Below are 13145 nucleotides of genomic sequence, written 5' to 3'. Positions count from 1 at the left end.
TATTGTGGATCTTTTTTCCAAGATGGCCCACTTTATTCCTTTAAAAGGACTACCTTCAGCCTCAATCCTGGCCAAAGAATCCCTCAAACATTGTTTGCATACATGGATTTCCGTCCGTGTTGGTCTCTGACCGGGGCAGTCAATTCATTTCACATTTCTGGAAGAAATGTTGTCAATTGGCGCAAATCGACGTGAGATTATCGACCAGTCACCACCCCCAGACCGATGGTCAAACGGGGAGGACCAACCAGACTCTTGAACAATACCTACGTTGTATGTTACATCAGACTGAGAGTAATTGGAAGGACATTCTTTGGATCGCCGAATATGCATACAATAATTCAGTACATTCTGGAACTGGACAAAGCCCCTTTTATACCCTATATGGGCACCACCCTCAAACCTCAGACCTTGACTCACCCCAAGACTTAGAAATGCCCACAGTAGACCATCTACATGCTACGATTACACAAGCCTTTAAGGAGGCAACCCTACATTTAAAACAGGCGAAGGAGAAATATAAGAAAGATGCTGATCGGCATAGAAGTGATACTCCACAGTACCAGATAGGGGACCAAGTATGGTTGGCCACAAAACACATACCTCTCAAGGGAACGCTGACCTTTAACCCTAGATATTTGGGACCTTACTCTATTAAGGCCATTATCAACCCAGTGGCCGTCAAGTTGGACTTGCCTGCTAATATGCGAATTCACCCCGTCTTTCATGTGTCACTTTTGAAGCCAGTGCAACCAGGGACAAGACTAACCAAGCCACCAGACCCCATCCTTATAGACGGGGAACCCGAATTTGAAGTTAAGAACATCCTGGACTTCAAGATGGTGAAGTCAAAACTTTTTTATTTAATCGACTGGAAGGGTTACGGACCACAGGAAAGGTCTTGGGAACCTAGTGACCACGTGCATGCACCTCGATTGGTGAAAAGATTCCACCGAAATTTCACAGACAAACCAAAACCACGGGGAAGAACAACTTTAGGAGGGGCCTTGGGGGGGAGTTCTGTCATGATGCCTACCCCCGGGGAACCAGACCAGGTCCAGCAACCCTGTAGGCAGGCATCAAGTTATTTTGAGCAAGCCCAGAAACCCCTGCTAGGGGCTGTTTGGGTGCAGTCCTGGCGCCTATGGCGCAAGGCTCATATGGAGAGTCAGTCCTGGCGCCATAGGTGCCAGGCTCATAGAGTAGAACTTACCTGATGCAGACCATGCTGCAAGCTTACCTGATGCAGACCATGTTGCAGAGCTCCAAGCCAAATGAGGCTTGGAAGGGACTATTTTACCTAGGGACTATTTTTTACTCGGGTGGGGCTGGGGAGGAATACTTACCTGGGACTACTTTGGAGGCTATTTAAACCACGACTGAAGAGCAGCACACGCTTCGCGTTATTCTGCATCCAGCAGCGTAACGCTCACCGTGTCTGCAAGCCTGCATCCAGTCTTCTGCCACGCCCGCCTCGAGTCTGCTGCTCCTAGAAAAAGGGAGGAACATCCTCACGATCCACCGCATCCTTCTGCACGTTCCCGCCACACTCTGGCACCTAAGGGGAACACAAGAACAGCAAAGGCGAGCCAAGGGAATAAACAGAGACAATAGTAACTACCCCCATAGACTTACCTGATTACTGCCGGGGGTACTATTCCTCTTCACGGGTCGGCGCAGTCTCCATTGCATCCTCGCCGTACCCCGGTCCCTAAGGGGAACAAAAGGACAACAAGGTGAGACGAAGGGACAAACAAGGGGAACTCTTCTCACCACAATAGACTTACCTAATTTTACCGCCAGAGGTATTATTCCCCGAACTTCATATTTTCTCTCCACTCATGAATAAGGGAGCAAGCCACAGGTTACATTCTGGCCTTATTTCATTGAACTGTGTAGTATAAGCCACATCCTTACCTGAACTTCGTCAGCTACCACGAGGAACTCTTCGCTGGGGTCAAGCTGCAAACTGCAAGGAATCGGACAAGAGTGAAAGTCAGACATGTGAACTCTTACGAACTACATACTTTTCGGAGTCAATATTGTTCTGGAACTCACCAATTCCTTCGAACCAGTGAAGCAACTGGTTATCAACGCACCCCTGCGCTCAATGCAGGATGGAGAGCTCATCTTTTCAAACCATCAGGTGAGACTATAAGAGGGGACATCAAAGGTGATCTGTGGGGAGAACAGCAGGGGTGGGGGGGTGGTTAATTCCGTTTCTCCATTTACAGAAGAATATTCCTACGGGCCAAGCAAACAAAGCCAGGTGGGCCAGTCCAGTCCGTCATCTCAGCCCTACGCGTCACACTGGTGGAGACCGCAGCTGTCCAGTTCAGATCGACGCCTCTGTGGGAGCCAGGTGAGCGTAACACATGGATCATGCAGTAGGAATGCTGGGAGGTGAGGTGATTGATGATAAAGGAATGATGTTCATGGTGGTTGCTTGGCCAATGATGTAGAAATGATGGCAGTGGTGACATGGATGATGATGTAGGAATGAGAGTGGTGGCATGGCTGATGGTGTAGGAATCGTGGTGGTGGCATGTTCGATGCTGTAGGAATGACGGCGGTAGTGGTCGGTATTATGAATAGGGAATGATAGTGGTGCCATGGCTGTAGATATAGGAATGAGGAATGGCGGTGTTGGTGGCATGGACGATGTAAGAATTATGGTTGCACATTTGATGCCGTGCCATGCAAATGATGAGTGGTGGTTGTGGTCTTGATGATGTAGGAATGATTGCGGTGATTGCAGCCAGTTGATTTTCTTAAGGAATGGTAGTGGCAACGCGACTGTTGATAGAGCAAGGAAAGTGGTGCCATGTATGTTGTTGTGGGAATGATGGTGATGGCATGGTTGATGATACAGGAATCTTTGTGTTGTTGGCATGTATGTTGGTGTTGGAATGATGGTATGGCTGGTGTGAAGGAGAAAGTAGATGGTCTTTTGGGTTGTTGTTTAGGACTGATAATTTATGGTTTTGGCCCTACTGAAGTTTATAAAAAAGATGGTTGCTCGCATTCTAGTTTTCATTTTCACATTGATGATGATGGTTTCATAGAGAATAGGGAATAGTCACTATCTTCGTCCCGGGAGGATAGCTCAGCGGCAACGTGCTCGCCTTGGAAGCAAGACGACACAGAGCAACACAGGTACGATCCCGGGTCCGTGCTTAGAAACCTCTGGGTATTAAGCACGTTATAAATAACCTATCATATCTTGAATATGGTGGTTGTAGGGAGGGTGCAGATATTGGTGAACTTTTTCGAAGTGATGCTGGTGGTCCAAAGCAATACTTTTATAATGTGTTATATGTTGGTATGCTAATGGATGCATTCTCTGACCAAACACTTTGAACTGAACCCTGTATTATTGATGGTTTTGATGATGTTGACAGCTGGCATCTGTATCATGATGATTGTGTAGGTCATTGCATTGATTATTCTGGTGGTCTGTGTTTGCTATCTCTAGGTGGAGTACTTGATGAAGAAAGTCTACTTGGCCATGAACATGGAGCTGAACTGCGTGGTCTTAGAAGAGTGTCTCTCGCAGGAGCCCCTCCAACAGACGGGTCTTACAGTCTGGAAGTTTCTAGAGCTGGTTAACTCTGGGGGCATCTTGAAGGGGATCGAACAAGACATCATCAGCATGGCGATAGAGGAGGTCTATGAGGAGGTCATCCAAGATGTCCTCAAACAGGTTTCCGCTTTATTTTAACTATCTTCCCACATTCCCCATCCAGAAGATGATTGCATGTGTGTTTTGTTAGTGGGTGCCGCACTCAGCAATTCTGTCGGTTCTAGAAACGTCTTCGGGCCTTGACTTTTATACTTCATGGGTCAGGGCTTCACTGCTTTCACCAGCCTCAGAAGGTATCGCACTGCATTTGGGAAACCTGTGTCCCTAGGAAGTGGGCAGATGTCAGATCCTAGGAGGCACAATTAATGGAAGTGGTCAGGCCTGAAGGCTTGATGTAAATCCTAGGGAGGCTGATCTGTAAAATAGTGGGGAATACTGTCAGTAACATGGACAAGCATGCGTCACTAGATCAGGAGGACAGACCTCTGGAATTGTGGGAAATGCTGAGATAGGATGGCAGATCAGCGGCATCGGAACAGGTAATCATGCCACACGCTCCTCCTCCTTCCACCTTGTGTTCCCGCTTCCCCTTTGCCGCCTCTCTTTCACCAGCCTGATGTGATAATAACCCTCTGTTTTCTCCTCCTCTCGGGTCCGATGCAGGGTTACCTGTGGAAGAGAGGCATCCTCCGCAGGAACTGGACGGAACGCTGGTTCACCCTGACCACGACCTCCATTTGTTACTACGTCAACGAAGAGCGAAAGGAGAAGAAGGGGATCATCTCCCTGGATAAGAACTGCTGTGTGGAGGTTAGACAGAGAGTGATGACAGCCTGGAGTGATGTGTAGCCACATAGCAGGAAGCATGATGAGTGCACTGTAATGCTCCCCTGACGTGTGCAATCCCCAGCATCCCATGGTTCCTTTTGAAGCCCTGTGCTGATGCAAGACTCTTCTTTCTTATGGGCCATCTCTTCAGTGTAGAGCACACAAAGTCTCTGGGTCCAAAAACAAGTCTCTGATTTCCCGCTTCCATCAACTCTTCTCCTCTGTTTATTCTTTCCAGGGAGATCCCTCTGTCTGGCTATCTGGAGCCCTGCGTGTGCCTGCTCGTTAGGCCTGGTTGTGGTGAAAGCTCGAGTTAGGCCACATGGGAAGGAGAGCCAGAGCTTCCACCAAAAGGCTGGCCACTTGAGCTTCTCGCGGGCACAGTCAAGGATCGTCCTTCACCTCCCATTCGTGAGGTCCTGACTCTTGCACCTAACACTACATCCTCGTCTAAATCCCCGAAGAGTCACAACAGTCTTGTGCTCCTGCCTCCAACCAACCTTGTGTCATACCTCCTGGCTATGGGTGTGATTCCCCCTGTCTGCATCTTCTCAGTCCTTCAAATTCAACTTCCTACTCTCTTCTTTCACCTCCTTTATCCTGGGGGTTCCTTCTCATCCCCTTCTCCAGCCTCTCCTCCTCCATTGTGTGGTGCTTCACCTGCACCTCCTTAAAGCCCTGCCATGATACTGTTCCTCCAGCGTTCCCATGGTCACTCTACCATTTCTACCTCCTGAAACGTCTAGGACTTCTAGTGCCCTCTCCTCCAACCTCATCTCATTCAGTACAATAGTCCCCTATCCTCCTAGAGTATCTCCTCTAGCCATCTTTCACTGTATCTCCCCCTATCCTCCTTTAATAACACCACCAACCTTTCGCTGTCTCTGATCACCACCGCCTTTAATATCACATCCATACACCTCCTGAATACACTCCCCACCTCACCTCTCCAAGTATCTCTTAACACAGACTACCTTCCTCTACTCTCTGTCTGATGCTCCTCCTCGCCACTTGCACTCTCTTCCTCTTGTTTCCTGGTCTTCCACCTCACCTTACCACTCCTTTCACCCTCCCCCTCGTTTTTACTGTCTTCTGTCTCTCCTCCGTACAACCCTTTTCACCCTCCTCGTCTCCTTTATTAATGTTACCTCTCACTGGCTCCCTATTCTTAACCACCTTCAGCCTCCTCTCCTACCCTTTGCCCACCTTTTTTCAGAATTCTTGCTTTTGCTCTAACTCCTTTTGCTCTCAACTCTAACATCTACCAGCACTCTGTCTCTGCCTCCAAACTCCTGCTCTACCTTTATGAAACTTCATCTTCCTGCTGTGCTGGGAGCTAGTTCTTAAATAGGGCTGTGGGTGAATGGTTTCGCCTTTATTGGCTGGAGAAGTCACGTGTTCTGAGCATGCTCATAAAGGCTCTGTGGACCTGTCACTCTGCAGGAAGTCATTAAATATGCCAGCCGCCATCTTGGAACCCATTATTCCAGAGTATGTCTGCTGGCTGGGTTGCAGCTACCGCTCTATTTTCCTGTCTGCTGCTGGATAAACCCCCTCTGAAGTTCCTTTTGGTTTGCTCTTGTTTTCACCAGGTTAGACCCTACATTGAGAACTTCTTTGGGGAGGAGGGGATAGTGTAAAGTAGTTTTCCCTCCATTGTTCTTGAGGAGGGAAGGGGCTGTAATTCCTTGCACTATAGTGTACATCTAAGACTTTGAGATGGCACACCTGGGCCGATGAGGCGATGACGCCCGAGGTCACTTAGTCGCTTAATCCGTGATTATTTCATCTGTTTCCATTGTGGAGTGGGACATTTTGACTGTCTGTTGCTGCCATTTTAGAGCTCAATCCCACAACACGATTATGGCAATAGTGCTTCCCTCTGCGCCTTCCATCACCTGCCCCCACTCTCCATTTACATCTGACCATCTTCATCCCTACTGCCACACCATAGGAATCCATGTCCCTCCGCCACTCCACAAAGCGCTCTCAGAAAAAGGCGCCTTCTTTGTCATTGCTTCTCAACTCCAGAACATATTTCCTGACAGAATTCAAAGACCCTGGAAACCTGGTTCTTCACTAAGTAATCACCATCAGCCCATCCTGCCTTCTTGCCTTGCTCAGTGCCAAGAGACCACCCTGGTGGTGAACGGTGGACCCTGCATATATAGAAATGCGTACATAAAAAGGCCAAACCCCGCCCCCTCCTACATCTCCTTCTACTGGGATTTTGATTGGTAAAGCTTTTTATGTCATTCTGGTGCCATTTCTGTAATTGGGAAGCATATCTTGGGTTGCAGTGGTTTTTTGCATGTGCTTTAAAACCACTTAAGTGCCAAGGACGAGTTTGCCTGTCGTTTTTGCATAGACCTGCATCATAGCCTGGCACTTAAGGGGGTTTAAGTGCTCGTGCCCTGTAAAAGCTGATAGGCAGCTGAAAACCAGCACTGTCCCACTGGAGCTCCCATCCAAATGTTGCTTTGTTTAAGGTTGAAACAATTAGGAAGAAATAAAAAATGATATTATTTTGGGTTTAAAATGTCTCTTTTGGACGTACGTCACTCTAAGGACGTGACCTTGGCAGATTTCTTTCTGTATTGGAAGAATGTGGTGGTTACGTGTCTTTATACCGAAGTATTTTATAGAAAATGCACATATATCGAATATTTTATAACGAAACATTTTATAGAGAATGCCCTTTTTAAAAATAAAAATGTGTTGGGGGCCCCCCCAATCCCCCATTTCCGACCCTTAAAAAACCCACCCCAACCGTTTCCCAAAAATATGTAACCCTTTACCCCACTCCTGAATGCAATCTGTATAAAAAATGTTTGTTATAAAAATATTCGATATATAGGGCCTCATTACAACTCTGGCGGTAGCTGTGCTGGTAAAAACAGCATGGCTGCTGCCGGAGTTGCATTTTTCCCGGCACCCGTGAATGGGCAAGAACCGTGTCATGCCGAGTTAGGCGGACCGGGTACTTGCCCATTTTCGGGTGCCGGAATCACTCTGCATGTGCGGGTGCATCCGACGTGCTCTGCTCGCGGGTGCCGTTACACCTGCCAGGAAAAAATGGGCAGGTGAAATGGTTCCCGCTAGCAGAGCCCGTAGTATGCCTGTCGGGAAGTACAGTACTGGCATGCTTACCGGTACCGTACTTCCCAGACCGCCATACTCGTAATGAGGGCCATAGTCTTTCTTTATAAAATATCTGATATAACACTGAATACCGAATTGGGTATCACGGTAGCTCGGCAGTTGATTACATTCACTTTTTTCATCTCCTATCTCTACCACCATAGCTGCTTCCAGACCGTGATGGGAAGCGATGCATGTTCTGTGTGAAGACCCCATCCCGGACCTACGAGATGAGTGCTACCGACACCAGGCAGAGGCAGGAGTGGACGACAGGTGGGTACACAAAATGGGATGGAATAGCGACAGGTGGGGGAAGCATTGGCATGATAGGTCAGCGGCATGGTTGCTAAGAGACAGTATTGGTATCACAATTGCAGTGTTGGGGAGACAAAGGAGGAACTATTAACATGGAATGGGGTACATATTTCTCATCTAGTGACTCTACTGCTGGAAGTCCTACAGCTCCTGTCCTCTAGACGTCCCTCAAAGCTGGAGAAGGTACTATAGCATTTTTGCACAGCAATTAATAGAAAGTAAACTTTGGGCACTCAGAAGTACATGCAGCTCTACCTACTCATCTTCTATGGGGCTACCTGTGGTCATGGCAATTTAGAAACAACGTTCTGAATAAGAGCGGCAACAAATATATTTGGTTGGGTGAAAGGGCTAAAACTAGCACTGGAAAAACCCAGGCCCTGTTTTGCCCCGGTCTTTTTTAGCTTGGATGCTGTCTGAGAGAGAAAGTGATGGATCTTGTGACATCTGAAGAGTCATCAGCTTAGACCATCAAGAGAAGGAACCTGCTGAAGGGTCTGAAATGCATTGTGAAGTCCAGTTAAATCCAGTGGCCTTGTAACTTTGGGAGTAGGACCTAGCCTTTTGGCATCTGTAGAGGATTTTGAAAAATCTAGTAAGTAGGATTATCTTGTTTATATGATAATCTAACACAATTTCTCTCAAAATAAAAGAGATGATTACGGATTACAAAGTTCTCCCCATGACACACCATATCCGGTTATTCAAAGGACGGAGTAGGAATTCACTAATCTTTTAATTGATGGCTATGCAGTCAGACAAGGAATTTTCTGCAACACTATTTTTAACTGATTGGCGCCCTAGGCTCAAAGGGTTCCTGAACCAAAACTATAACATACTGTTTCAATCGGAGACAGCGTAGGGCAAGGGGGCAGAACTTGTTTCACTGGAGGGCCGAATGTACCACACAAGCCTCATACAGTGGGTCGCACCATGCATTGGAATGACTGCTGGTAGAGGCATCCATGCACCAATTTGAATTTAGAAAATCATGGGTTTTCAGGTGCCCTTTTTACTTATTACTGGTCTACTCTAGCATGTGATACATTGAACACAAGGTTGCCACCTGACCAGCATTCCAGGGCTTGCATTGCCATATACACAATGCAAGCCTGCACTACACCTTTTGATGGCATTACCACTTTGATTTACTTGTATTATGTGGCTGAAACCATGTTTTTAAATCTATATAAAACCACCATGATGCAAATGCACAAAATGGAGCATAGAGGCTTCACACACATGACGTGACAGACTAAGCGACTTTAGGCTATGCAACGCTTCATCATTAAACTCTTTGGAGGGCCATAAACAATGTCTGAAGGGCTGTATTTGGCCCACAGGTCGCATGTTGTGCACCACTGGCATCAGGTCATCAAACTGGGGTAACATCATTTAGCACAATAAAATGTCTTTACACAACATCGTTCTTATGAGAAACTAGCGGTACCACTCAGCGTTGCACTGGTCTGTAGCTGACATGCACGTGCTATAGCCTTGTGTATGTTTTATTGTGTCCTAACTTCCTATTTTTGAAAAATCGCAATCTCACAAAATCGCCTATACTGATAGCACAAGGCCGGACCCCACTCGACCCCTGTGCAGGGTGAATGGGTGGGGTTGGTCAAATTTCACTATCACCAGTACACCGCAGACTGGTGTGCCGACCTTGTGTCCTAACTTCCTATTTTTGGAAAAGACACAAAATCGCCAATCTCCAGAAACCGCTTATACTGATAGTACAGGGCCAATGAGTGGAGTTGGTCAGGTTTCACCATCACCAGAACATCGCATTCCTTACTCTTAATGCAGATAAAACCGAAGTCCTATTCTTCCCTGCCAACACTCTTCCTACTCCCTCCCCTCCTCCTTTCATTCTCTTTCCCCCTTCCCAACTCCCCTTCTCTCCCCACACCCGCAACCTTGGTCTCCACATTGACTCCCACCTCTCTCTTTCTCACCACATTTCTCTCACTGCCAGATCTTGCCGCTTCCACCTCTACAGCGTCCGTAAAGTTCGTCCCTTCGTAACCTTTCACGCTACTAAACTCTTAATCACCTCCCTCATCTTCTCCAGACTCTTCTACTACTCCACTCTTTTCTTTGGACTCCCGTCCTCTCACCTCTCAAATCTATCTACCACTCTGCCATCCGCTCCCTCTGCCTTCTCTCACCTCACGACTCCATCTCCTCTTCTCTTAACTCACTAGGTTGGCTCTCTTTTCACTCCCAGCTCAAATTGAATTTCTTCTATCTAGTCTTCAAAGCCCTCTATGGTCTTGCCCATCCCTACCTATCCTCCCTTCTCACCTTCTATACTCCTTCTCGTTCACTCCGTTCTGCGGATCTCTTCCTTCTCTCTCCTCCTCCACCCGAGCCCCTTCCGCTCCTTCCCATTGGAACCGCCTACCCCTCCGCGTCCGCTTTATTACCTCCTACCCTTCATTCTGCACTTCTCTAAAATCCTATCTCTTCCATTCACCCCCTAGCAACTTTTTGCTTCCTCTCTCACTACTGATTCTATCTCCACCTACACCTTCTACCCCCTCTCTCACTATGGTCCCTCTCCGTTAGCGCTTAACCTCATCAATAATATAAATTGTTCCTTGTACTGTTTTCTGGTTTAGATTCAATTGTCATGTATTGCTTGTTGTATTTGCTTGTTCCTCTTGTAAAGCGCTTTGCATTAAAGCGCAATATAAATTAAAATAAATACAAATTCAAATACAAACACCCCAGACTGGTGTGCCGAACTTGGGCCAGAATTTCAGCCCACCAAATTTTATGGGGCTGGAGCCAACCCCAAACATACAAACACACTTTCACAAATATATATATATATATATATATATATATATATATATATATATATATATATATATATATATATATATATATATATATATATATATATATATATATATATATGCTCTTGCGGCCACAGTTTCTATTGATGCAGCGTAAATACCCTAAACCGGCAAGTGAAAAACAAATGAAAATAAATTGTCCCATATTCAAAAATGTATAAGAAAATGTGCTTTTGTTTTTCAAGACTGCACATTGCAAAGCAATTTGCTTTTGTTTTGGCATGGAGAGATTATTACAACCCACTTGCAAGTCCTCAATCTTGTTCTGAGACAACCTCAAATACGCACAGATTATTTCCCCAGGAACAAGACAGGACCAGCCCAGTGATAGATATTAGGGGTAAGGACGGGGGCTCCTCGATTCATCCAGCAATCCTGACTTCTGGATTTTTTTAAATTAAACTCAGAGCAAGTTCAATTGGAAGGAAAAGCATAATACAATTTCCCTCTCTTGACTTAGAAGGCACATCACCCAGGGAGGGGGCATCTTTGCCCATCCAAGAGGCGTGGAGGTGACGATGCATGTTTTACTTGTAAGCGAGAATATCTGATCTTTGTTGGCCACCTCTTGGCAAATAGCAAAGCCATTATTTTGCTCTGACCGGTCAGTTTCTGTGGTGCCTATGGGAATCTATGGGACCAACCTGCCTTGATTTCCTTGACGTCTTCCAGGGGTTCGGAACCCTGTCTTCAGTTTTCTTGACGATTATCTTGATGTTCGCCATAGGTATACTGAGTTTATGCCTCTGGCACAGGTGAACTGGGAACCAAAAGAGGCCCTAGAAATAATGTTCAAAGTGGCCCCATACTACACATTTTCAGCAAGCCCAAGTCTAGTAGAAAATTTGAAAATAAAATAGATTACCACACAAAAGTGGCCCGGGGTGCAGAGGTCTACCGGGAATTCTCCAGAGTACCTGATAGGCCAGTCCACCCCTGGTCTCCGGGCTATATATCTTTATATATAGATAAACGGCTTCAGCCCTTCCTCTGGACTCTTCTGCAACCTTTGTAACTCTCTCTCACTCTCCATTCTCCCCTCTGGCCCGACTCACTCTGAAGGGCCTACTATGGATGTTCTGATCTCCTCAGACCTTCCCCTTTCTATCCCTCTCACACTCCTCTTTCCTGGAGTGATCAGTTTCTCCTCTCCTCCCACCTCACCCTCCTTACCCCTCAGGCCAAGCCACCTCCATCACTGCCACCCACCTTCTCGGTCATCTGACCCATGAAGCGCGTGTCAGTTGAGGCTTTCGCCACCACTTTCTCTCCCCCCGCCCCCCTTTGGCTGACTCACACCCTGACACAGCCCTTTCCGTGCTCTACTCTGCTATATCCGATACTCTTGATGTTCTTGCCCCTGTCATGAGGATCCGCCTGAAACCGAAAGCCAAGTGCAACTCCTGGTACGACTCAGACCTCGTCACCCTTAAACACAGGTGCAGGGTGGCTGAGAGGAAATGGCGTGCCTCATGTACATCCTCTGACAAACTGGCCTGCCGCCTGCTCCAAAGGTAATACCGGCTCTCTGTTCGCACTAAGAAGAGAGCTCACATCCAAGCCCGCGTCTCTGCAGCATCCAACAACTCGGCTGAACTCTTTAAAATCTGCAAGGAACTGGCCATTCCTGCCGCAGTCTCTACCTCTCCTGTCCCTTCTCAGGCCCTCTGCACAGCACTGGCTTCTCATTTCATCTCTGAAGCTCAGGACATCCTGTCCTCTCTCTCTACCTCTCCCCCTTCTCCCTCTAATCTCTGCTCTTCCTCTGGCCCCTCTTCGGCCACCTCTCCTCCCTCCTTCTCTGCCTTTCCCCTGCTCTCCTCAGATGAGGTTTCTAAACAAATCCGATGTATGAAAGTCTCATCAAAACAGGTTCTTCCCTGTTCCTCCAAAACCAACCGGAACCGGCAGATGTTATTGATACCGTGCCCTTGAGCGCGCTCCTCTGTATCCTTGTCCTGGGCAGGGTAGCAAAGGAGGCATGGCCTGCTGTAAACTAGTGATGCATATATCCAAAGGCCTAGCCAGAGCCATGCTTTGAGCCACCGGCATGACCATCTGCTGCATGGCAGTCTGGTAGTGTGACAAGTCCCATGCCTTAGCTTAGGAGTTGATGCTGGGCAGACCAGGCCGGCCATGTGCCACCCCTCACTATGTGATGTCGTGCTTGGAGGAGGAGTATGAAGGAACTCATGGGTGCTTCAGCCCATCTCTAACCTGTATTACTGTTCTCATCCCTTTGATCTGTACCGTGGCATGCATCACCCGCCAGGCATGATAAAAAATGCATCTGAAAGACATGGACCGTATTGTGGCGTTGTTTGTTAAATTGTAACTAGCACACAAGCAAATGGACTTGAAGCAGGGGGACGCATTGGCCGGAGCCCAACCACAGAGTGTTTGCAGCCAGC

At 47.3% G+C, this 13145-nt stretch overlaps 1 protein-coding gene across 1 annotated transcript in view; it reads left to right on the top strand.

Annotated features, from left to right (window-relative positions):
* DEF6 (DEF6 guanine nucleotide exchange factor) overlaps window positions 1–13145 on the top strand; it is a 396152-nt gene that overhangs the window by 278751 nt on the left and 104256 nt on the right. Inside the window, exons 4-6 of the mRNA XM_069633471.1 lie at window positions 3476–3703; window positions 4247–4393; window positions 7717–7825. Of these exons, the coding sequence (XP_069489572.1) occupies window positions 3476–3703; window positions 4247–4393; window positions 7717–7825 (484 nt within the window). The remainder of the gene's footprint in view (window positions 1–3475; window positions 3704–4246; window positions 4394–7716; window positions 7826–13145) is intronic.

This window comes from Ambystoma mexicanum, chromosome 13 (genome assembly GCF_040938575.1).
Source record: "Ambystoma mexicanum isolate Mex_15411 chromosome 13, UKY_AmexF1_1, whole genome shotgun sequence".
Lineage (NCBI taxonomy): Eukaryota > Metazoa > Chordata > Amphibia > Caudata > Ambystomatidae > Ambystoma > Ambystoma mexicanum.
This window is presented reverse-complemented; position numbering and strand designations above follow the sequence as displayed.